The sequence below is a fragment of the Sinohyriopsis cumingii genome, chromosome 5, assembly GCF_028554795.1.
Source record: "Sinohyriopsis cumingii isolate HCF-2022 chromosome 5, ASM2855479v2, whole genome shotgun sequence".
NCBI lineage: Eukaryota > Metazoa > Mollusca > Bivalvia > Unionida > Unionidae > Sinohyriopsis > Sinohyriopsis cumingii.
Window position 1 is genome coordinate 78,533,223 of NC_142965.1, and position 26,607 is coordinate 78,559,829.

At 35.5% G+C, this 26,607-nt stretch overlaps 1 protein-coding gene across 2 annotated transcripts in view; it reads right to left on the bottom strand.

Moving 5' to 3' along the window:
- The window catches only part of LOC149799536 (uncharacterized), a 349,619-nt gene that overhangs the window by 261,083 nt on the left and 61,929 nt on the right, over positions 1-26,607 (bottom strand). For both annotated transcript variants that reach the window (XM_089958886.1, XM_089958885.1), the window contains exon 3: positions 7,624-7,707. In XM_089958886.1, the coding sequence (XP_089815012.1) occupies positions 7,624-7,707 (84 nt within the window). The remainder of the gene's footprint in view (positions 1-7,623; positions 7,708-26,607) is intronic.

The following is a 26,607-nucleotide window of genomic DNA, read 5'->3' on the forward strand; positions in this document are numbered from 1 at the left end:
ATGATTACATGATTAAATAGTGGGACAGCCAATGATTACATGATTAAATTAGTGGGACAGCCAATGATTACATGATTAAATAGTGAGACATCAAATAATTGTATGATTAAATTAGTGGGACAGTAAATGATTACATGATTAAATAGTGGGACAACAAATAATTACATTTTTAAATTAGTGGGAAGGATCTGTGGTAGCTCAGTGATTAGCACGCTGTTCTCAAGACTGAAAAGGTGTAGGTTCGAATCCTACCATTCGACCAGTCTGGGTCTTTACTCCAACTGCCTTGGTACTCAATAACTTACTTGTATTACCATCTGTAAAATACCTAACCAAACCAAAAATTAGTGTGGCAGCAAATGATTACATCATTAAAGGTAAAGGGAAGCAAATGAATGAATTAGGAGAGCAAAAATGATCAAATTACTAGGACAGCAAATGAGTAATGTACTTAATTGACCAGTCTGCAACCAGCTGTTAATGATTGATAGTGGGACAGCCAATGAATAAATTAAAGCAAATTGTGTAAGTTTGAATACATCTGAAGGACAGCAAATTATATGGATAGCCAAATACTAAATTACAGAAAATGATTCAGTTTGTAGGACAGCAAATTATTTTGTTTGAATACAGAAAGTTATTAAATTTTAAGGATAGCAAATGATTCAGTTTGTAGGACAGCAAATGATTCAGTTTATAGGACAGCAAATGATTTGGTTTGTAGGACAGCAAATGATTAAACTTGATGGACAGCAAATGATTCAGTCTGAAAGACAGCAAATGATTCAGTCTGTAAGACAGCAAATGATTAAATCTGAAAGACAGCAAATGATTAAGTCTGAAAGACAGCAAATGATTAAGCTTGTAGAACTGCAAATAATTAAGTCTGTAAGACAGCAATTGATTCAGTCTGAAAGACAGAACATTTTTACATTTTAGGGACAGCAAATGATGCAAGTCTGAAGAACAGTAAATGATTAAATTTGTAGGACAGCAAATGATTAAATACATCGGCTGAAGTAAATCAGGTGATGCTGCAATATGCTTTCAAATTGTTGAATAACCCTGTTTGGCTGGATATATAGTAATAACCCTCTCTGGCTGGATATATAGAAATAACCCTGTCTGGCTGGATATATAGTGAAATTAATACTATAATTGTCTGATACACAGGCTGTCTTCTTGATGAGCATCAGACAGCAAAATGTCTAAATATTGACAGTTGTGGCAATATAATTATTTAAAATAGCTGTATGAACATTCAGCAGTATTTCTGCAAGATGCAACAAAAGCCTAATTTTTTAGTCATTATTCCAACACATTGCAGACCTTTCTCTTTTAAAAATTTGATTCTGGAATCTAATCCTTTACACTGGAACCATTGGCAGGGATTTTTCCATTAATTTTTTTGCAGCCACTGATTCAGTATAAGGATCACAGGAGGGAAATGGTGTGTATGTGTAGGGCAACTGAGGGCTTGGTAACCCAGTGCCGTCTTAAGGCATGGGCACACTGGGCAGTTGCCCAGGACCTCATGCTTCTAGGGGCATCATGCTGCCCATATTGTTAATGAATATTTAAAGATCTTTTGGCAATTTAATTTGCTTTAAAAGCGCAATGGGAAGCACGTTTCCCAATTTTAAAAAATAGTGACATCTAGCAGAATTCCTGTGAGTGGGTAGGGCTGGTAGGGGGCCCCAATGCACTGCTTTGCCCAGATCCTACAATGTTGTTAAGACAGCCCTTTGGTAACCTCACTAATTTAGCTGTAATTTTTTTATAATTTAATTATTTACATGAAACAGGCTCATTTTGTGAACCATTTATTAAAAATCATGATCATCCATCTGGGGATGGTAACTGACCTCAACTGTAACAAGAACTGTTTTATCATTTTCTTCAGTTTCCTTTAAAATTCATTATCAGGTATTAAAGATATTTCATAAACATGACAAGCTAAATAAACAGTTAACTAAACCAAGAAACTTTAATCCCAAAACAATATCAGTTATTCTGATATAACAGCTCAGATATATGCTGTGACATAACAAGTCTTACGAGGAATCCTGTAACATAGTCACTTCTTCAAATAAGATTCCAAATTACTACAATTCCACAAAAACTCATAGATTCTATTCATATTGTCAAGATATACCACAGAGGTATGCAAAATATGGCCTGCAGTCCGGATATGGTCAGTGACCTGGTTTTACTCATTAATTTGCATCATAGGGTGTGGTTTAAAAAATCTCCTGTCTGGCCTGCACTTCGGAGGAAGTTGCCCAGGCCTGACATACCAAATGCAATCACCAGATCTGCTGTTACATAATGTGCCAGCAGATCAGGGTCATTTGTTCTACTCATGGCTCCTAACATATTGCATAGACCTGAATCTGTTTGGAGTTGGACTCAACATTTAGCTAAGTACATACAGTACTTTTAAAAAACAATTGTGTATGTGTGTGAGCGCATGTGTAAGTGTGTGTGTGTGATTTGGAATTTTAACGTAACTTTAACGATTTTTCAGTCACATCGCTACGATGTCTACAGTGTGGCAGTTTATAGTGATGTCTTACACCGGGGCATCATGTACAGACATGTAGCATGATGTCCCACCCAATCACATTATTTTGACATCAGGCCAACCAGTCCTAACACTAACCTCTTAATCCTTAGCGCCTAGCGAGGCAGCTGTTAGTACCATTTTTAGAAGTCTTTGGCATGACTTGGCTGTGGTTAAAACCCGCAACCTCCCACATCTGAAGTGGACACTCTAACCACTAGGCCACTGGAGCAGTCAAAAAAAAGTTGCGAGTTGCTTTAAAGGCATGGAAAAATAAATAAAAGTTTACGTCCATTCACAAACTATTAAGCAAATGGCAACAAACTGTATGTGGAGAGAACTGGTCTTGACAAACTATTGAGCAAATGGCAACAAATTGTATGTGGAGAGAACTGGTCTTGACAAACTATTAAGCAAATGGCAACAAACTGTATGTGGAGAGAACTGGTCTTGACAAACTATTAAGCAAATGGCAACAAACTGTATGTGGAGAGAACTGGTCTTGACAAACTATTAAGCAAATGGCAACAAACTATATGAGGAGAGAACTGGTCTTGACAAACTATTAAGCAAATGGCAACAAACTATGTGGGGAGAACTGGTCTTGACAAACTATTAAGCAAATGGCAACAAACTGTATGTGGGGAGAACTGGTCTTGACAAACTATTAAGCAAATGGCAACAAACTGTATGTGGGGAGAACTGGTCTTGACAAACTATTAAGCAAATGGCAACAAACTGTATGAGGAGAGAACTGGTCTTGACAAACTATTAAGCAAATGGCAACAAACTATGTGGGGAGAACTGGTCTTGACAAACTATTAAGCAAATGGCAACAAACTGTATGTGGGGAGAACTGGTCTTGACAAACTATTAAGCAAATGGCAACAAACTGTATGTGGAGAGAACTGGTCTTGACATAGTAATGCCTTGGAACATGAAATTATGAAGAAGCTAGTTTTAACAATAATTGGAAAAATAGCAACCATTTATTTTACACGTCCGTATACTGATAAAATGTACTTTAATCTCTGTTGTTACTAGCACATGATTTGCAAGTAAACCATCAATACCTTTTAATTAAAGATGTGTGTGTAGGGTAATGTGGGGTGGGGGTGTTAGTAAATGATTTGCAATTCAACCATCAATACCTTCTAATAAAGGTGTGCATGTAAAAATTTCAATAAACGATGAAGAAACTGAATAAATGCTGTATTTACACCATTATCCTTCATAAGCGATTCCATATTGCAAGAAATGTTTTAGTGAAAAACCCCATGTCAACATTCATGCAAGAACAATAGTGACAAGATTTTCAAGATAGCCACCATGGTGCCATGTTGCAGGTCAGATGAGTACCATTTCCATACATATAAAGTTACATACTGCTGTAGTGTTTCTGAGAAAGCCCCATTCATAAGGAGGCATAAAGACAAAGCCACCAAGGTAATTACTGAATACAATAAAAACATCTTAGTGAATATATAGATTTGATGTATGTAATAGATAGGTGTGGTAGAACCATACTTAATTGTTATCGCAGGATATTTTGTCTTATCTTCCAAGTTCAAATAACATAAGAATGAAAACAAAAACCTATTTTGATACCAAAATGAAATTCAAATAAGTTGCTAGGAATATCTTTGTTCATTACCACTCTAAGCTGTGGGAGTTGGGTTGTTAAATGGTATAGATGATTCTCAGTGTCATAACTCAATTAAGGATCAACAGTAAACTGATAATGTTTCTTGATTCATTTCAGGCAGCTCATAGCATCTTGGTAGATAGGCTGCAAATATATACTGCCCCCTCAACACAAGGACTGTACTGATGTAGTTTTATATAAATATTCAGTATATTTTTTATTTTAACATAATCACAAACTTACTACACATGTCCCTGTGAGACAGTCAACAACTGAGTGTAGTTTGACTGGCGAAGCATGTCCTTAAATATAGGACTTCAAATGTAGTACACACATGGCTTTCTAGTGATTAAGTTACATTTATACCAAGTATTATCCCATAATACATTAACCCCTGGTGACGAGTTTACATGGCAGGAGGTAGTAGCCATCTATCGAGCTCTGTAGCATCAAGGTCATGTATGGTACACTAAAGTGGGTGGTATTATAGAAAGGTAGACAGATGTAGCTCTACAATGATACCAAATAATCTGGAAGTTCTAGTTGCACTACAAAATACAGAGGGAAAAAACCTCATTTTTGGACCCAATTTTTTTCCACCTAAAATTTGCCCATGGTCGGAATCCAATTTTGTGTCTGGATTTTAGACTTTTTGGTCTCAGATCTAAGGCAGACCAGTAAGGCAGACCAGTATGAACTGCAAACAGACAGATGAACCTTTGCAAAAATTAGGATAAGATGGGCATTTGGAATAAAGAGTGGTCTCGATAGGAAAATAATGGTCCAGTAAGCAACAAAACAAAAAACAAAAAAAAAAAACTCCAACTTTTACCCTTCTGCTCATGCACAAGCCAAATAGCCAATGCAAAATGATGTTTCTATAACAACTAGGCATTAGGTTATTGGAAAATCACCTGAAAGTTGACGTATTAGGATGTATTAAAAAACAGCTTTCAAAAAGTGTTTCCTACTCAAATTTGAGGCAAAAATGACAAAAACCTCCAGGGGTTAACATGATAATCTCAGACAGATTACACATTATAAATTGAATGTGATAGAAAACAAAGTATTTAGTTGTGACCTTGACCAGACCTATAATATCACTCTCAATGTGTAACACATCTGGTAATAAGTATACCAACATTCATCCATTAATCTCCAATGGTTTTAACATTATAAATTGAAAAGGAAAGTGTGATAGAAAACAAAGTATTTAGCTGTGACCTTGACCTGACCCTGAAAATACTACTCTCAATGGGATATGTAATACATCTTCTGGTAATAATCAATAAGTATACCAACATTCATCTCTTAATCACCAATGGCTTTAACATAAAAAATTGAAAGGGAATGCATGATTAAAATAAAATATTTAGCTGTGACCTTGACATGACCTTAATAATACCACTCTCAGTGTAATATGTATGATCTGGTAATGATGAATAAGAATACCAACATTCATGCCTTAATCTCAAACAGTTTCAAGTTATAGTCAAGTTACTGCTAATGGTAATTTGTATTACTATTTCAGTGACAAAATATACTGATGAAACAAAGATTTAATTATTGCTGTAAAGATAGGCGAACATCATAAACATCAACACTGCATCCCAAAAATCTGGCATTCAGTGATAAATGGATATCATGCAATGGCAAAAATGACCATTTCATCACCAAAAAAATTGCACTGCAGCAATAACTGGATAGCATTGCAATGATATTTGGATCCACTTAAATGATAATTGAATACCACAGCAATGACCTCTGGATACCACTGCAATGATATTTGGATACCACTTCAATAATACTTGGATACCACTTCAATGATAACCGGATACCACTGCAATGATATCTGGATACCACTGCAATGATATTTGGGTACCACTTCAATGATAATTGTATACCACTTCAATGATAACTGCAATGATGTCTGGATACCAGTTCAATGATAATTGGATACTTCTGCAATGTATGTGTGTGTGTGTGTGATTTGGATTTTTAATGTAGCTTTAACAATTTGTCAGTCATATCGCTATGATGTCTGCAGTGTGGCAGCTTACAGTGATGTCTAGCACTGGGTCATCATGCCACAGACATGTAGCATGATGTCCCACCCGGTCACATTATCCTGACAGCAGGTTGACCAGTCCTAACACTAACCCCTTAATGCTGAGCTCCAAGCGAGGCGGCTGTTAGTACCATTTTTGTAAGTCTTTGGTATGAAATGGCAGGGAATCAAACCCATGACCTCCCACATCTGATGTGGATGCTTTAACCACTAGGCCACCATAGCGGTTGATACTTCTGCAATGAAATTTGGAAACCACTTCTATGATAATCATTGTTTTTTCCTCTTTGGCACACCATAATGCTAAATCATGTGTTAGCTTCATGAGCAATTAGACAGAACTTCTGCAGTCCAACCTTTCAGTACATCACATACTAAAACTATTGTCCAAAATTGGAGAGCATGTACTAGTAAAAGTAGCACTCTACAGTTTCATATTTTGCATGGGGTTAGAATTTTAAAGAAAAAGAATTTCCCATTTTCCTCACTGGTTACACTGACTATTTAAAAAAGACCATGTATATCTTAGGTACTGTTCAAAGAACGTTGAATTTCCTTTATTTTGTTGTATGATTGATGGGTGTAATATGGGTTATAGAGTATACAGCTTGGCCTTACTCCGGTTGTACACCTTTCAAAAAAGTGCAAGCTCCACTTTGTCATTTTCAGTTCCTGAACATCAGAGGTAAATTGTTTTTTTTTAAAAAAAAGAGCCAATAATGTTTTTACATTTTATATATGGGCTAATTTATTCACTGCACTTTCAGAAGCTGGTATTGTCTAGTCTGGCAAAATTCATTTTTCCCTATTTTAATAGCTGCTAAGGATGATGTACTTTAAACTAATTCAGGCTGATTTTTTTTTAGCACAAGGGAGCAGTCATTTTAGTTAGCAGTGTGCTCAGATCATGTACAATTTCCAAAAGTACAATATCCAAAGAAATATCATCCACCTTACATTAATGTAGCAAAGAGGTATGCCACCATTCTCTCCACTGTGCATGTCTTAAATGCAAACAACTTCACCTTACATATGTAACTCTCTCAAACGTACACAATAACTGGTGAGTGCCCCCAAAGAGGGTTGTTTGGTTGAACAACGTGCTTCATCAGACTTTCTCATTTACAACTACACTGGAAATAAGAAAAGTTCATTATGCAGTTTCACTCTCTCTCCCTTATATATATAGATACAGATATATATTTGATATGTCATGAAAGAGTAAACTGTACTTCATCAACCTTTCACATTTCCAAATCTGACTTGATCAAACTTTTTCTTTCAAGACTGGCGTATTTTCTTGAATAATAATTATCATGTAAAAGTAGAAAAGGAATTCTTGCATACTTGTTGCAGTGCAGCACAGATGAATGTCTTCATTATCAAAGAAAACAGACAGGCCACCAAACCGTTGCCAACATCCGCAATCATCTGAAAATGAAAACGGGCAATAAATATCCTGGGTGTCAAAATCCAAGCCCAAACAAATTTTTATTAATTAAAATATGCCAACTTATCCCCTGTGCACATCCAGAACTAAAACATATATTTTAATTGATTCAAACTGTGCATAAATCACATGAAAACTTCAAAGTTAATTAAAAAAAGTTCAAAAATAGCAAATGGTGTATGCAGACCTGACCTCTTGTGCCATTTAAACAGATACAGTAGATATAATAAGCCAACCCAGAATTTATAAAACTTTTATTTTTACATGGGTCATTACATTTCTATAAATAAAAAACCCAGGTAACCTTATTTGTCTTTCACAAAGAAGAGTACACTTAGGAATTTTACTTTTGTTTCTGAGTAACCAATATTTGTGGATTGAATGGTAGCTACAGAATATAAATTAAATACTCTATGAATCTGCCATGAATGTAATATTTTACTGTCATAGGCATACCAACATAAATGTCATATTTTACTGTCACATACCAACATAATGTCATACTCTACTGTCATATACCAACATAATATCATACTTTACTGTCACATGCCAACATAATTGTCACATTATACTGTCAAATACCAACATAAATGTCATATTTTACTATCATAGGCATACCAACATAATGTCATACTTTACTGTCACATACCAACATAAATGTCATATTTTACTGTCACATACCAACATAATGTCATACTTTACTGTCAAATACCAACATAAATGTCATACTTTAGTGTCACATACCAACCTGTCATATTTACTGTCAAATACCAACATAAATGTCATATTTACTGTCAAATACCAACATAACTGTCATATTTTACTGTCACATACCAACATAATGTCATACTTTACTGTCATATACCAAACATAAATGTCATATTTACTGTCAAATACCAACAGAAATGTCATATTTTACTGTCACATACCAACATAATGTCATACTTTACTGTCATATACCAAACATAAATGTCATATTTACTGTCAAATACCAACATAAATGTCATATTAGTTTGTGTCCATCCGGGACTCTTGGCATAATTTTTTTTTTAACACGAGAATTTAGTGAGACTATGGTGGCCCAAAACAATGAATCAAATCATACTCAAAACCATGCTTTTTGTGTAAGTTTGTTTTGGTCTTTGTAAGGTTTTTATTAGTCTGGCGTACAGGTTTTCATCTCAAAGGGTTGACACCTATGTAGTTGTTGTTGTTGTCGTTGTGGGGGTTTAACACCATTTTTCAGCACACAATAGGCTGTATATGGCGGCCAGTATTAATGGTGGAGGAAGAACCCGGGAAAACCCTGGAAATAACCACCGACCCACGGGAAGCTACTGGAAAGCTTTCTCACATACCCACACTGGACACTATGTAGGCATACCAACATAAATGTCATATGTCACATTTTACTTACATAGGAATACCAACATAAATGTCATATCACATTTTACTTAGATAGGCACACCAACATAAATGTCCTATGTCACATTTTACTTACATAGGCATACCAACATAAATGTCACGTTTTGCTTTCATAGGCATACCAACATAAATGTCATATGTCACATTTTACTTACATAGGCATACCAACATAAATGTCACGTTTTGCTTTCATAGGCATACCAACATAAATGTCATATCACATTTTACTTAGATAGGCACACCAACATAAATGTCCTATGTCACATTTTACTTACATAGGCATATCAACATAAATGTCAAATGTCACATTTTACGTTCATAGGCATACCAACATAAATGTCACATTTTATATTCATTTAATAGGCATATAAACATATTATATAATTAAGTTTGAAATAAAGAAACTTGGTGAAATAATGTTCATATTTGTTTCATTCCTATATTTTCATATTTGCAAAAATATATCCTAATACTTTCAAATGTGAAAATGTAACATTTCCCATCATGAAATTCAATGTTAGATTTAATGTGCCTGCATAAGTCATACCTGCAGCAACAAAAAGGGTCACTTTGTGAGTTTGAAAAAACAAAAAGAAACTGCACTGCACTTTCAACAAGGAAATTGTGTGTGTTTGATTTGGATTTTTTAACGTAACCTTAACAATTTTTCGGTCATATCCCTACGATGTCTGCAGTATGACAGTTTATAGTGATGTCTAGCACTGGGGCATCATGCTACAGACATGTAGCATGATGTCCCACCCAGTCACATTATCCTGACACCAGGCCGACCAGTCCTAACACTAACCTCTTATTGCTGAGCGCCAAGCGAGGTAGCTCTTAGTATCATTTTTGTAAGTCTTTGGTATGACTCAGCTGGGGATCGAACCCACAACCTCCTGCATCTGAGGCGAACACTCTAACCACTAGGCCACCAAAGTGGTCTGACATGGAAATTAATTTTTGTTGAAGAAATCTCACTCCATGCCACCTGCATCTCTATGAAGCTATTTCCCCTTACTTCGTTTTACAACAATGATGGTTGCCCATGCAGGTAGTTGCCCATCATTGGTTGCCCATGCAGGTAGTTGCCCATCATTGGTTGCCAATCCAGGTTCAATGGTTTTCTCCCTCCTAGACAAAGCAGTAACACCTGAACCATCCAATGCATGTTGAATAACCTGGCAGAACTAGTCAAGCAGTTGATGCTAAGTAAATAAAACTGAATTACATTGATAGAATTTAATAAGCAGAGTGAAATGGGCAGAGAGCATTATTTCAAGACAGGGTACTGAGGTTCAAAATGTATTATAACTCTGAATGGAAAACATTTGATTTTCCATGGGTGGTAGGGGTGGGGGATAGGGTTCATCAGGTAAATGATACACTAGCATATGCATGAACTGCAGCATAAACTTAACCCAGCCTCTCAGTAGGTGATATTATAAGGTGATATTATAACTGGTTGGTTGGTTGGTTGTTGGTTGGTTGGCAGGTGGGTGAGTTGGTTGGTTTTTACCAGCATTGTCAGCACTTTATTGGCTATATCATGATAATGAAATGGCAGATATGTGTCTTACACACAGACCTACTATTAGTCAGCTTATCCATGATGGCCTTGAAGGGTATCAAACATGTGATTTTTTTAGCCTGATGTTCCACTTAGCTACAGCAGCTTCCTCAATCTTTTTGGAACAAAACAGCAATGGTGGCAAACATGATGTTAATTTGCATCAATAAACTTTCTCATTAGACCCAAAATAACTCTTTACCCTGATGCAGCAAAGAACATTTATTTAACATTAGTTATCCCATGAATGTCAGTATCTCTCTAAAGTCTCTTAGCTTTGCTAATAAACAGCCAACATTCACAACCAAGTTTTATGAATTGCCTAAAAAACAAAATACATAATGAACTTTTTACCAGTTATTTTTTGCTTGTTTTGCCTATAAAGAAAGAAATATCTCTCCTGATCAAGCTTTCTAGCTTTGCAGATAGTGACGGTAATGAAATGTTCCAAACAGAAGATGATATGTGGCATTAAGTGCCAACAATAAAATCACATCCTCTTGGCTGGGTAAAGGAATACAAAATTAACTGCAAAATATTTCTGGGAATCTTGAAAAGAAGAATTCAGCTGAATGTTATGTCTTGCCCTGCTCCACAACATAATCACTGGAGTGAAAAAAGGAGGTCACCATTACCAACTTTTGCCCTGCTCCACAACATAATCACTGGAGTGAAAAAAGGAGGTCACCATTACCAACTTTTGCCCTGCTCCACAACATAATCACTGGAGTGAAAAAAGGAGGTCACCATTACCAACTTTTGCCCATGATGAGCAGTACCCTGGACAAAACTAAAGAAGCAACCAAAACAAAACCACTGTAAAAATGGAAAACAAGGAAATGCTAAATATGCAACAAACACAATTTCATCACATCTTCTTGGCTGGTAACACAAAATATACTGTAAAATATTTCTCTGAACCATGAAAAAATAGTGAACAAAAATATTATAAACAGCACATTATATCCCTGCCATGTCAAGTTATTTTGCAGAAACTATTCTTTTTTCAGAGTCAGTGACCCTGAACTTTGACCTATTGACCTCAGAATCAACAGATGCATTCTTGTCTCACACGGAAGCCATCCTCAAATATTGGTCATGCTTAGTTGCATAGGAATTTAGATTATTTTGTGGAAAACATTGTCATTCTTGGGGTCCCTGTGACCTTTGACCCTGTAATCCCCAAATCAATAAGTGTCTACCTTGTATCAACTGTAAGCCATCTAGAAAGGTCAGTTAAGACATGTGGGGCAGAAATACTTCTCCTTCCTTCATTTCTTTGACCATGACCTTTTGACCCAAAATGAATAGGCATCTTGTCTTAAATATAAGCCATCAACACAGTTTGGTCAAAGAAGGTTATCAAGATGTCATGTGGAAACCATATTTATTCTTATAGTCACTGTGACCATGATCTGTGCACCCCAAAAGTCAATGCAAGCTATATACAGAGTTGTGGCATCTGGTAAATATGTCAAGTTATTGTGTTGAAAACAATCTTCCTTCTTTCAGAACAAATGATCTTAACTTGTGACCTTTATAACCTGAAATTGACATAGTTCTTCCTTGCCCTGACTACAAACCATTTGCAAAGTTTGGTAAGGGTATACAAGTCATGCTATTGTGTGGAAAACGGTTTTCCTCTTTTCAGTCTCAATGACCATAACCTTTGGACTTTTGAGTCTGAAAATGATATCTTTCTTCCTTACCCAAACTGCAAGCTACTTTCAAGGTTTGGTAATGGTGGATAACTGGAGTTACTGTACAGAATGAAATGGATATAAACTATAATAAAATATGCCTTATAGTGGGTCTGTAAAACAAAAGAAAGCTTAAAGACTCAACAAAAAACAGGAAGATCTCTGTCATATAAATACACTGAAACTAAATTCAAGACAAAGCTTTTGAAGAATGTGGTGTCAAACTTCTGAAGCCATTAAACAGGCTGGACAAAACTCCCAGCATATTAGTTATCAACTTTAGTCATATATAGTCACTCATTCCAAAAATATCAGGTGAAAACATTACCTGCTGTAAAAGTCGTATGACTTTCAACATGAGACCCAAGTAGGCCTAATAACACCGAAAAGGCAAATATAGTAATAACGCATGAGACTTGGGTTGAAAGACACCACTGTAAGAAGATTCTCAAGCTATCGGGTAGAAACTGGTTGTAGTGACACATTTTTATAAACCACTCCCTCGATAACTTGCGAACCCACTTATAACGTGGGGTCAGGCATGGATCCCATTTTTTAAACCAGAAAATACCCCCAAAACTGATCCCTATTTCTTGAACTTGAAGAAAATCGTGATCAAAATTTCTAACAGAAACTCTGATGTATCGCTCGTTTTATCATTGGAAATGGTAGATAAGACCTGGAAATTTTAATCAACACTATGAAATATCAAATTTAAAAATAGGTCATACAATTTTTTACATTTTCATTCCAAACAACATTCCTAATACACCATAATTAACAATATGTAAGGAAATTTCGATCAATGAAAATGTCACTCACTCCGAGTGCAGGCAGTACTTCATAAAATACAAATAAATCATTTTTTTTTATCAATTGAAATTTGTGTTCTAGTTCTATCTTTTAGTTCCTTTTAAGTGTAATCATCATAAATGCAATGTGTCCTTTTGTAATTAAAAGCAAAATGCGTCAATCTACCATAACAGCTATGTTCACGAGCATTTTTCTGAGAACCTAATTAAGTGCCGACCGTGTTTTGATAACTGACTTCTGGAAGTATTTGTTGTATTGTTGCACTGAATTAAAAGCTGGCATCCTTTGTATTATCACATTAATTATGTTTTTTTAATCAAATAAAGGAGGTGGATTAAAAGAAAAATTAAAAGGCATGAACATCCTACAAACTTAAAATCGAGTGGCCCCGGTCATGTTGGGTGAACTTACAGTACTTCATTTGATCAATCGAACACTTAAAGATCTTATTGTGTATGTAACATAAACTACCTTAAATTAAGCGACTCTTTCATAACTGTGATCAAAGATAACATGGCAGCAAAGCAAAATGAATACTTTGTAAAATAAAGAGCTTGATTTCACAGATACGGACCATTGTGGGCAAGCGAGTTTCAGAGAATCCTTGAACTGGTACTTAGAGATATCCTCCAGGATGATAAGAAGTTTCATTATTAATTCCAATTAATTAATTCACGACATCAATATTGTACTAACTGAGCAATACAAAAATTGAGTTTCAACATAGATGATTGTCTCATGAAATAAATGTTGCATGTTTTTGAAAAAAGGAATCTTGTTTGGTGGTGTATCAACAGTTAGTCTAGTTCCTAAATTATGGACTAACGATTTGGCAAGATACTACTGAACACCACTACGGGAACCAGACTCATCAAGAAAACAAAAACAGTGATGTAATACACAAATTTTTTCGCATACATCTGATGGTTGTTAAAACCAGTTGGAATTATCTTTCATATGTTGGGCATTTTGAAAATAAATGTTATTTAAACAGAATAACAAACAACTTCATTTTAAAAAGCGCATTATTAAAAATTATTATCGACGTGATTGTAAAATGAGGATTTAGTCAATAAACAGCCCTAATGTTGCCCCCCCAACGGTTTTCTCGAAGTCAAAGTGATTTTTTTTAAAAAATTGGGATCTCTAGGTAACTCGTGACTCACTTATAATGCGGTCTTTGTTTGTGGACCCCATTGTGCACAAGTTATTGAGGGAGAGGTGTACTGTGTTTTTACTCTGAGTAAAACTTCATTTGTACTAGATGGTATATTTTGCATATTTTGTATGAACGTGAAAGGTGTTTATACATGGATTCTACCTACCACTATCAAATCTCGTCTAATATGGTAAAGCCATTTGGGAAAGAAAACCATTTTTATATGGTACCAAAGGTCACATTTAAAGGGACATAACTATAATTTGTTACTCTGCCACAAGGTTGATAAGGGAGCCACACCAGATACAACTTTGACAGAACATGTTTTTAAAAAGTATGGGGCCAATCAGACTGACAATGCTCACATAGAGTTGACATAAATTTCCTTATGAAACCTGATGAAGACGTAGGTAAAATATTTAGAAAACTTCAAGAAAAATTAATGCACTAAAAATGCATTCTTAGTTATATAACTTTAAATGGGAAATTAGGTTTATTTTACATTTTTGTTCTTCTAAATTTAACTACTGTCCTTTAGCATTTTTATAACATACTCTTAAGTTAGAAAAAATACCAGTCCAACATTTCATCTATGAAGACTACCATGGCTGCTATGAGGAACTGCTTGTGAGGGCACACATACCAAAACTCCATTTAAAATAGCCTTAGATATTTTAGAAAATTTTATATAGCATGGCATTTAGATATCTCTCAAACCTTGTCCCAATCCCCCACCCTGACCAATTCCTCATTATAATTTCAGTACAATAATATTTTGGATCTACCCAAGGATGAAAATAGTAAAATATATTATGGTGTCACTCAGGTCTGCTGCTCACTAGGCCTTGAACAGTCTGCAAACAAGATTAATTGTGCAAATTATTCTGGAGTTTCCCATGGGTTATTGCAGACATGGGATGCTGGGACATCTAAGTATTGCCTATGTAAATCATTCTTTACACCATTTTTGATTTATTTAGCGTTAGGCTTTCGGTCATAATTTTAGTTACTGTTCACAGTACTTGCAGCCTAATTTCTTAGTTCTAGTTTTATTAGTGTTTGAGCTTAATCTAGCTCCAAGTATCTTTTTAGTCAATGTTTTTAAGTACACAGCATTTTTCAACTCTTAGTTTTTTCATGACCATCACTCTCTGCATGATCTGCTTGAATAATTTATGTAATTTTCTTAACTGAATTAGCACACCTTGAATTCAAGTTTTGCCAACAACGAAAAAATTATGTATGTATACATGTATGTATGTATGTTTTTCTGGTGTTCATACAAGTATGCACTGATCCATTTACTGCCTGTTATGTGTTCAATGTGTGTACCATCACTGTATAGATCCTTAAGTAATGTTTGACTGTGTGTTTAAAATGTTGTTTTGAAAATGCCTGCTCTATATCAATGTTGGGTAATGTTAACATGCTTTGTGTGTGATTTATAATTCTGTACCAGTCTGTATAAGTATTCACTTGATTGTTGTCTGAGTAATAGATCTTCTGTGCTAATGTTCTCTGTTGCAATATCTGACATTAAATACACTATATTTGGTCTTATGTACCAAGTTTGATCACAACAGGCATGACTGTTCTGGAGAAGAAAGCTGAAGATCAGTTCTCTATTACTGCTATGGAAGTTACACCATTGCTAGTGAAGACACATCATACAATTTTCAGAAAGCATGGTCCAAGAAACATTCATATCAAATTTGATAAAAACTGGTTTAACCTCTCTAAAGAAGCTGAAAGCTGGCTATCCATGTTGTTGCCAAGTCACACAATTGAATGGGGTGCCACCTGAAGTATAATTTTGATAGAGCATGTCTGAACAAATATTTCTAAATAATTTTATTAAAATGTGTAGTCATTCCTAAGAAGAAGTCAAAACAAGATTTTCTACTTGGTTGTTAAGGAAGCCATACCAATCTTTGGGAAGCCACAATTTAGATAGACCATGAATTAACAAATAATCAAGTGAATTTTAATTGTTGTTCTTGTTGTTGTTGTAGGGTTTAACACCATTTTTTAGCACATGATAGGCTATACATGGCGGCCAGAATTAATGGTGGAGGAAGAACCCGGGAAAACCACAAAAAGAACCACTGACCCACAAGAAGCTACTGGCAAGCTTTCTGATGTACAATGTAGACAAGGGTAAGCTGTAGAATAATGCACTGGTAGATCAGATTTTATGCTATATGTTTTGATCTACATTATCCTGCATAAGTGCTGTAGGATGAAGCTCTGGTAGATCAAGGTCTATGATGTGTGCTCAATATACATTATCATGGAAAACCCCAGAATAAACCACCGACCCATGAGAAGCTAGTGGCAAGCTTTCTCACATACCCACATTAGCTGAATCTGAGACTGGAACCCACGCAGACAGAGGTGAGATGGCAGTGATCCGTAATTCCGTAATGGAGAGTGCTTTAGACCACTCGACCATTCGGGGCCCCTGAAGTTTAATTGAACTTCGCTGTTGAGAAGAAGGCCAACATAAGCTTTCCATATGCTTGCTATATAGAAGGCCAAAATAGGCTTCCCATAACTGAAGGCCAAAAAACAGCTTCCCATATGCTTGCTCTATTGAAGGCCAATATAAGCTTCCCATTAGTTTGCTATATGGAAGGCCAGGCAAAACAAAAAGGTGCTTTTCTGGTTAGCTGATCAATTCTGTTTTTCATTGTTGACCCAAGCACATTTTTACCCCAGGGTCAAAAAAAAGAAGAAAATTCCCAAAATTGATTTATGCATCTAATTGAGCCAGTTTAGCCCAGTAGAGTACTTGAAGTGCTTAGTACATTAAGTTACAATTTAAAAAATCTACCTACCTACCCAAATGTTAAAAGAATTGCAAATAGAAAACATAATTTTGGGGGCTTCATTGCCAGAGAAGCCACCCAAATGCTATTTTGATAAACAATGTACTAACAAACAATTCTATCACACCGTTGTTTGGAGAGCCACCCAAAACAAAATTTTGGTTGAGCATTTCCTAAGGAACATTCCTCCAACTTTCATCCAAACTGACTCAGCAGCTTTTGTGAAGTCAAAAATATCAAACGCAGACTGATGGACAGAAGATGGAAGCACACTGAACATAGGGCTATACCATAAGCTCATATAGCCTTTGGCCAACTCAGCCAAAACTTCAACATAAAATGTTGACATTGTTGATGACAATACCATTGCTGCCAAGGAAATGATAGCTATGTCAACATTTGCAGCCCCTCCTTTACTCCCTCACCCCCACCCTCTTGCATTTTGGGGATGTGAAAGAAATCTTTTGCACTCCTGCATGTCATAACAGGCAACCAGTGGAGGCAGAAGCCATAGTCAGTCACTGAGTGGTTAGCATGCAGGGCTCCTGATCAAGATGTGCTGGTTCAAATCTTACCACTGGATCAGCCTGGGTCAGCTACCATGGTGTGTCCATGGGCAAGGCACTTCACTCCAAAACCAATCCCAAACCTATTCACTGGCTTGGCAAAAAATAAAATGATTGCTTGGAATTATATAGCAGTGAACCAGAAAAGTGTACAAATGTACATAAGGTTGACATACTTTCAAAAGCTAAAACAGATATCACTCAAAACATTTTTTAAGAAGTTCATATGTTTTTGATCTTCTCCAACTTCAATACTTGACTGCTGAGAATCCAATCAACTCCCACCCCCACCCCCACCCCTGCCATTGAAAAAAGGCATTCTGAATAAAACAGATAAGCGTATTTATTAACTTCTTTGTAAAATAAAGCATCTGATTCATTATGGGAAGAAAGTCTGAAACTGATAAACATTTCTTATCTAAATAAAACTGTTATGGAAGGCATTACTTTGTTATTTTTTTCTTCCAAGAAATTCCATCCAGAAACTAATTCCCTGATTAACTGTCTAAATTCTAAATGTATCTGGTGTTATCACAACCTATTTACTCTCTGTTTTCATTTTGTTCTCTCATCATTAAGTGGAACACCCAAAAGTTTCAGACTTGCCAACTAACTGATTCATTCAGCATGGCAACATGTTATACAGCTAAACTTGGACCCAAAAAAATTCAACTTGTTCATTTGATTTAAAATGTTGACTTCAATTCATTTAAAGTTGTCATCTTCATTAACATTCTTTTTGTTTCTTATCAAAACCATCCCCATTCTTTTCTCAAACTACATCAAAGGGACGTGAAACTTTTCAGTACATTCAATACAGATATCAATCACCGACAACAAATTGTAGTCTGCATTTCAAAAGAATTCTATTTTATTATTTTTAACACATTTTGATTTTGTTATCATGACAGATTTTGTGTGACTTTTTTAGAACCATCCTTATTCGTTATTAAATTACAGCACACTGATAAACAACTTGCAGAAATATTTTACTGGAAGTGTGCAGCCACTGTTGGAAACAAAAAATCCAATGAAAATCTTTAGAGCTCTGCAAACACCAGAAAAAGTTAAAATTTCTGGATATAAAAGAAAATTAATACCAACATTTCAAGCAACTCATGATTCCATGCTAAATGCTGAAATATGTAATCATTTTTTGTGTGTAAAGAATGGGAAGAATGTGTGTTTTTTTGATTTTCGACATGTAGTTATTTTTTTTGGGGGGGGGGGTAAAACTAATTTGAATTATGCAACATTTACCTGTCGCTATTGATCAGCTAATCTATTTTCATGCTGAAAATATACCATCCTATGATGTTAATACATCCTCCCAGAGTGGAGAAATAGTCAGTATGACCCTTTGACTTTTTGCACACCAATCTGTCGCATGGTCATGCACAGAAGGTAGATGTACCTATATGTGATCTTTTCACAGGCAACAATTATGCAAGATATCAGAACGAGGTGTGATGAGGGTATTCAGCAATAGGAACAGGTAAGTATTGCATAATTAAAATTAGTTTTTTGTTATTGTTATGGGGCCTAATGCCATTTTTCAGCACACGATAGGCTATGCATGGCAGCCAGTATTAATGGTGGAAGAACCCGGGAAAACCCCGGGAAGAACCACCTACCCACGAGAAGCTACTAGCAAGCTTTCTCACATACCCACATTGGCTAAATCCTAGACTCGAACCCATGCAGGCTGAGGTGAGATGGCAGTGATCCATAACAGAGAGCTCTTTAGACCACTTGGCCACTCAGGGCCCCTAAATTTAGTTTTACCCCCCCCCCCCATCTATATTTGAATAGCAGCAATTTCTTATCCTGTTGCTATTGCTTAGCTGAATTTGTCAGTAAGGTGGGTAGGCTGACTGATCCAAAACAGAAATTAAATGTACTCACTATAGAGGGAGAGGTACACTTCTATAGAATGTTCGTGTTTCTGAGTAACATGCTGTGCCATAACACTGGGACCCAGGGAAAAAATGCCTGTGCTCTGTTGTGCTAATGAGTAGAGTTTGTTGTTGTTGTTGTTGTTATGGGGTTTAACACCATTTTTCAGCACAAGATAGGCCATACATGGCGGCCAGTATAAATGGTGGAGGAAGAACCCAGGAAAACCACAGAAAGAACTACTGACCCACAAGAAGCTACTCGCAAGCTTTCTCATGTACAATGTAGACAAGGATAAGCTGTAGAATAATGTACCGTATTTTCTGGCGTATAAGTCGATACTTTTTGACTTGAAAGTTCGGTCTTCGTCTTATACTCCGAATCGACTTATATATGGATTGTGTCATTGAAATTGCATCCACTTATATATGGATTACAGTATCCAGTATGCTATTGACATTGCTCTATAATCGGCATAATCGAAAACAGGTCACATAGAAGTACACATTCATGTTAAATTACTATGTCAATAAATTGTCATAAACTAATATGACTGCGTTTATATTTGTAAGTTTTGTCATTATTTATTTTGCATTCTGTGTGTTTTTTCTTGTTTCTCAAACATAAAATAAAAGAAAACAATTTACCGTACCGGTAAAAACTTCACCGGGCCGCATAGCACACTTACGGTCTATACTCTATAGTGTACTGTACTAATTCAAAGCATATTGTTTGTTCCTAAAAAAAAAGATATGAAATAACTGATCCATTAATATTTGATTTTCCAGTATAATGTTGGACACACGTGAGCAATTACCGGCATAGCTTTTTGATTGATCCAATTGATCCTACAAAGGGATGCAATCCATATTAACTCGAGCGTTCTATGATTATTTATAAAACAATGTAGATCATGCATTCTACTGAATCCCCCAAATCATATGTTTCTAATTGTATTTGACAAAGTTTCTCAAATAAATTAGGTTTAAACTACACTAAAATCAGATATATAGATGGACTACCAGTACTCATAGATCATCAGTGATCCATGATTTTTAGTTTCGCAATTCAGTTTAAAGCAAATTGTAATGTCAACACTTCACCTATATTCATTCTTAACCAGCTGACGATTCGGTGTCTCTCTTTGATTATACCGGTTGTCGATAAATTGGTCTTTGGTTTCCAACAACAATCAAAGCCAGTTGCCGCAACTGTTTAGACCTTGATATTGGCTTTAGCTACCGACACTAGTTACCATATTGCCGGTACCCCATTGTTCTTTATCATTAATCCGCATCAATTACGCTACCCGTTTTTAATATCAATGGGATTAAGTACAACAGGAAATGATGCCCACTCCCTTCTCTAGATGTAAATAATGAAATTAGCCATGGGCATTGTTTTCATTGCTGGAGTACGGGTACATTTTAATGAGTTCGGTATATTTTGATCAATCTTTTCAACTGGAAGGAATAATCATAGCATGCACAGCCACGTGGCTCTTGTTGCAATGGATATCATAATTAAAACAAATATGGTTTAAACTAAACTAAAATCAGATATATTGTGAGCGCGCGCGTGCTTGTGTGTGTGCGCACGAGAGAGAGAGAGTGAGAGATGAAAAAAATTGTCCGTGTACAAGATCATTCTTTTATTCAGGGCGGTTTTTATTTGTAGCTTTTGCAAAGAGAAAAAAGACGGTATTTGAGTTACCTGATGATTGTGATAATCCTCATGTATTACGAGCCTACTATATTCCATTATCAATAAACACCTCTAAATCAACAATTCATTCTTGTTTTAATTACGATGTACATTGTCACAACAACCACATGGCTATGCAGTGTTATTTACACGGTAATTAAACATGCTTAGCGCTTTGGCTATAACTGAAACCAGATTGAGGGCAAGAATCGATAGAATAGGTCAAATAGCGAGGCTGCCAGTAGGGAAATGAGGCTTTTTTAGGGAAATGAAAATCTGTCAACATTTTATTGAAGTCATTGTCCATACAAAATTTGTTATAAGGACAAGAGATCATACCCATTACTTTGTATTCGAACTCGCGGATAAAGATAATCGTGGGGTATATCATTGAATAGATTAGTAATAAAATGTTAATTATATCCAAGTCCAAACAGAACAAACACTTAAAAAATAGTATATGTATATATATATATATATATATATATATATACGAATCGATTTAACGGAGTCCATGACTTTCAAACGTACGATAGAAAATGACAAGTTTGTATAAGTTACGTTCGTAACTACAGGTAATAAAATGAACTACAACATGGATGTGCTTTCAATTATAATAAAACAAGCATGAACTGTTTATTCAGCTGTGTCAATTGATAACAAAATATAGCAGTTCAGAAGTAAAATCACAAGCATGTTAACATCGGTAATGCAATTTCATGATTGCCGGTAATATGGAATATCATACAACGATACCATCAATATTCATGCAACCGGAAGTTACTAGTATAAAATACAAAGCCAAGTTATTGACCTGGCCTCGTCTTATACTCTGAATTGACTTATATATGGACTAAGGATGGAAAATTTACAAAATTGGTCAATTCGACTTATACTCCACATTGACTTGTAGGCCGGAAAATACGGTACTGGTAGATCAGATTTTATGCTATATGTTTTGATCTACATTATCCTGCATGAGTGCTGTAGGATGAAGCTCTGGTAGATCAAGGTCTATGATGTTTGCTCAATATACATTATCATAACTACTATAAACCTGGATATGACTTAGGATAAAGCTATGAACAATTACTATTATGACCTAACAATCAACCCATTCAGAGCTAAGTGTCACCCTGAAGTAGGTGCAACAACACACCATTACAACCTAACAACCACTGTCACCCATTCAGAGAATAAACATAGTGTCCACCTCAGATGTGGGAGGTCATGGGTTTGAACCCTGGCTGAGTCATACCAAATACTTATAAAATGGTACTGACAGCTGCCTCACTAGGCGCTCAGCATTAAGAGGTTAGTGTTAGGACTGTTCAGCCTGGTGTCAGGATAATGTGACTTGGTGGGATATCATGCTACATGCCTGAAGCATGATGCCTCAGTGCTAGACATCAGTATAAAGTTCCACGCTGCAGACATTATAGTGATATGACTGAAAAATTGTTAAAGTTGCGTTAAAAATCCAAATCACACACATTCACCCATGATACAATAAAACTATGTTCCAGTTTCATCCATTATAAGCCTAGGCCCATAGTTTCTCCAATAATAATACCTGGCCCTAATTGCTGAAGTGAAGAGAACAAGCCACAGTTTCTTTTATAATATGAACAGGTCAAACACAGCTGCACCAAATTTTTCACAATTCTTCAAACTGAGATGTTTTATTAATTATTTGCTGCTGATACTTCAGACAATATCATTATTACTATTGAGGAATAGTTCAAATTTAAGGAGACAAATTAAATTTTCTAAGAGATAAAAGAAATTATCAGGATAATACCTGCTAAATGTTTTCTGAAACTTCATTGTTATAAATGAAGCAAAAACTGCTACATTAAAGAATCTTAATAATGTACCGTATGTGCTCGCTTATAAGTCAAGTCCAACTACAAAATGCACAAGCCCAGATCTGTCACATAATGAGCCAGCAGATCCGATTTGTGCAGTTTGTTAGGAGGAATCAGTTGCACAAACAGCACAGACCCTGATCTGCAGGCACATTATGCTATGGCAGATCAGGATCTTTGTTGTTTGCAGTCTGGCTCGATGTATAAGAGAGTATAGACAGTAATAAATTGTGAAAACTTTGGAGTAAAGTGGAACAATGAATGACAAAATAATAGAGATGGGCTTATTATCAAAGATATCCTTAGTAACATTTGCCAATGTTCTGTAACAAAGATGGGTGGGCTTATCATTGAATAAATATGGTAAGTAAAAGCTGCTTAAGTGGGCTTTGCTGTCTCTAGCTGACAGTACAATCTGTACAGAAGGTAAAATGGGTCTGTTCTTCCACCGAGTTAAAATTTCAAACTGTATAAACTATTGACATAACCCAACTTGCATAACAATTAAAATTCTTTTTTTCAAAAGCAAGGATAATTTTTCCATTAAAAACGTGTGCCTGTTTTAAATACTAAATGCATCCGATCAATAAAATTAACATTTTTCTTTGCTTTTCTGTCAATGCTTTTCCTACTTTTAGTCCAAAATAAAAGTATTTTAATGTAATATTCAAGCAGTGGCATAAATTCAACATGGGAAAGGTTTATGTCTATTGACATTATTTGCACAGATCAAGACAAATGGCATTGTTTATCCCATTTTATCCACTGGAAAACCATAAAATCCCTTGATACATATAAATTAGATTGTTGGTTTCCTCAAGATGTCATCATTGGAAAAATTAGTGGCATTAAAGGTGGCAACGGTCCACATAAAAATCCTACCCTAAGCTTCAACAAATGGAGGCCTTTACTTAGTCAGATATAGATAAGTGCATACTAAACCTATTAGAGATCTGACGGCATGGGATGAATGTCACTAAAAAACAGAGGATCTCAAATGGGCACTGATTTAAAATTGAATTTATTAAATAAATTAAATAATTTCCAGCTGGAAATTATTTAATAAGTTTCATAAATTCAATATTAAATCATCTTCTTTGATGTCAATGATTTAATATGGAATTTATGAAACATGTTAAATAACTAAGATCCAGCTGGAAATTATTCAATGAGTTTCATAAATTTAATATTAAATCATTATCCACTGGAGATTCTGTTTATCACATAATTATTATTTAGAGTGGTAATAAAGAGAAAGAAGAATGTATCTGTTTTGGCATTTGAACTTGGCTCAACACTGCCTGTTTCAATTGTTGTGTGTGATAAAAATAGTCTCAAACATGAGATGAATCAGTATTTAACAGTTTGATAAAAAAAAATAATGTTTAGAAGAATATTTTTTCATAAATAACAATTAAAAGAACCAATGTCCTTATGATCAACAGAACATTTGTTGCAAACAGGATAATTTTTTCAAACTGGACCTCAGCTGGAAATTCCGGCACTATTACATAGTTTATTTGGTTAGGTCAGCTATAAGCAGTAGCTAAGTACCATACACAAGAATTTGTATGTGGCTGTTTAGAACATTTCTGTGAAGAGGCAAATTTCCATCGATCTATGAAGAGCACGTTAGTTTGGGCCAGAGAACAATTAATTAGATCAATGGAGACAGGTGCTTGTTAAATCGCTATACTGCAGTGATTCCAAAAGTCTGGTCTGTAGTGATTTTTAAATTAAGCATTGGTTTACTTAACCGCAAGATGGACTATTAGGGACACAGCTAACATAAATTTCATAGGGGAACTGTCAAACTTGGAAAATTTCCAGAAACTGTTATTCGAAGACCTAGGTCAAGTTGACCCCAATCATGGCGCCTAGATAACAGGCATAAATATATATCATCCTGATTGGTTATGCTGAACAGGAGCGTGTTTCCCACACAAAATTTCTAGCTGTAAATATTCCCTTCCCCCCATCAAAAAATCTAATTAGTCTAAGCTTTGCTGCAAGAGTAAAGGTACAGGGGACTCTGAGAGTCAATTTGGAAGAAATTCTCTCATAAAACATTTGTCCAAGGGACCAGATGTCTGGTAGGTCGATTGAGACAATTTTGTTGGTATAAACGAACAACGTTCGAAAGCACAAAAAGGTATTTGCGTCAAATTCATGAGATTCGTTGATACCAATATAATATTTTGCTTGAATTATTTGATAATATGTGCATGAATTTATTTGTTTAAATTCATAGATCAATTCTCTTGATATAAGTATAACTGTGTTGAGTTTACATATATATGCATTCGTACAAAAATCTTCTTTATATAAGATTGTCGAATTGTTTGAATTAGTCATTTTGTTTTTATAGGAATTAGGGTCTAAGAATGTCATGTATTACTTTAGTTAATATGTGTTATGAGAAGCCGTGTGAACTCACCGATCTTAGGTAATTTCATGTATGATAAAGCCTTGAATGTGTGTATTCCCTTAACATAACGTAAAGCCAGGTAGTGATGAATTTCATTCATTCATTTTTGTAATTGAGACGAGAGCAGAACTTCTAAGTCTCGGGTGTTAATGTGAAGTGATGAATTAGCCACTAGAAGTACATTATTCTTATGAAATTATGTCTGTTTTGGTCTGCCATGCTTGGCCCAATTAAATAGCCTTTGGTATCTGTTTCAGTACTGATAGCAAGATCTGATAACGAGAGGGGAGTAATGTTCTATTCCCAGTAGAATAACCAACAGAAAATTTAGGTTGGTTCTCTGTTTGTTTTAAAAGGGGAAAATAGCTCTTCAGATGTATTCCCAAAAGTATCCTCAGATGTACCTACGTACTGACATATCCAAGCATATGTGTATCTACATGCTTACATATCCACCTACCCACACAAAGTTTGAGGGCCGAAGGGAGGCAAAACAGTAGGAAGGTTGGAGAGAGAAAGGAAAAGGAAGGAAAAGGAAAGGCAAAAGGACAGAGAACAGCTACAGTGGAATTGGACTGAACTAGAGATAAGCAGGTTATGCAATTGTACAAGGCAACGACTTCGATTGTTCACTCGATCGTATGATGAACTAATTCTATCAGTAAAACAGATCAGCTATCTTTATAAATATATTTGTTTTTAAAATTCAGTGAAAGAATTATTCCAAAAGAAGTGTATCTTCCTAATCTATTGTGCTATCACCATTGTTTATGTAACTGATTAAATTCTGATCTTCCATGTATGGGGGCTCATGTCATTCTGTTCTATATATCTGCTCAGATCTCTATTTATTCTACCTATGAGTTTACTCGATCCAGGCAATAACACCAAAGGCGATCATCTCTTAGATAACGAGAACCAAAT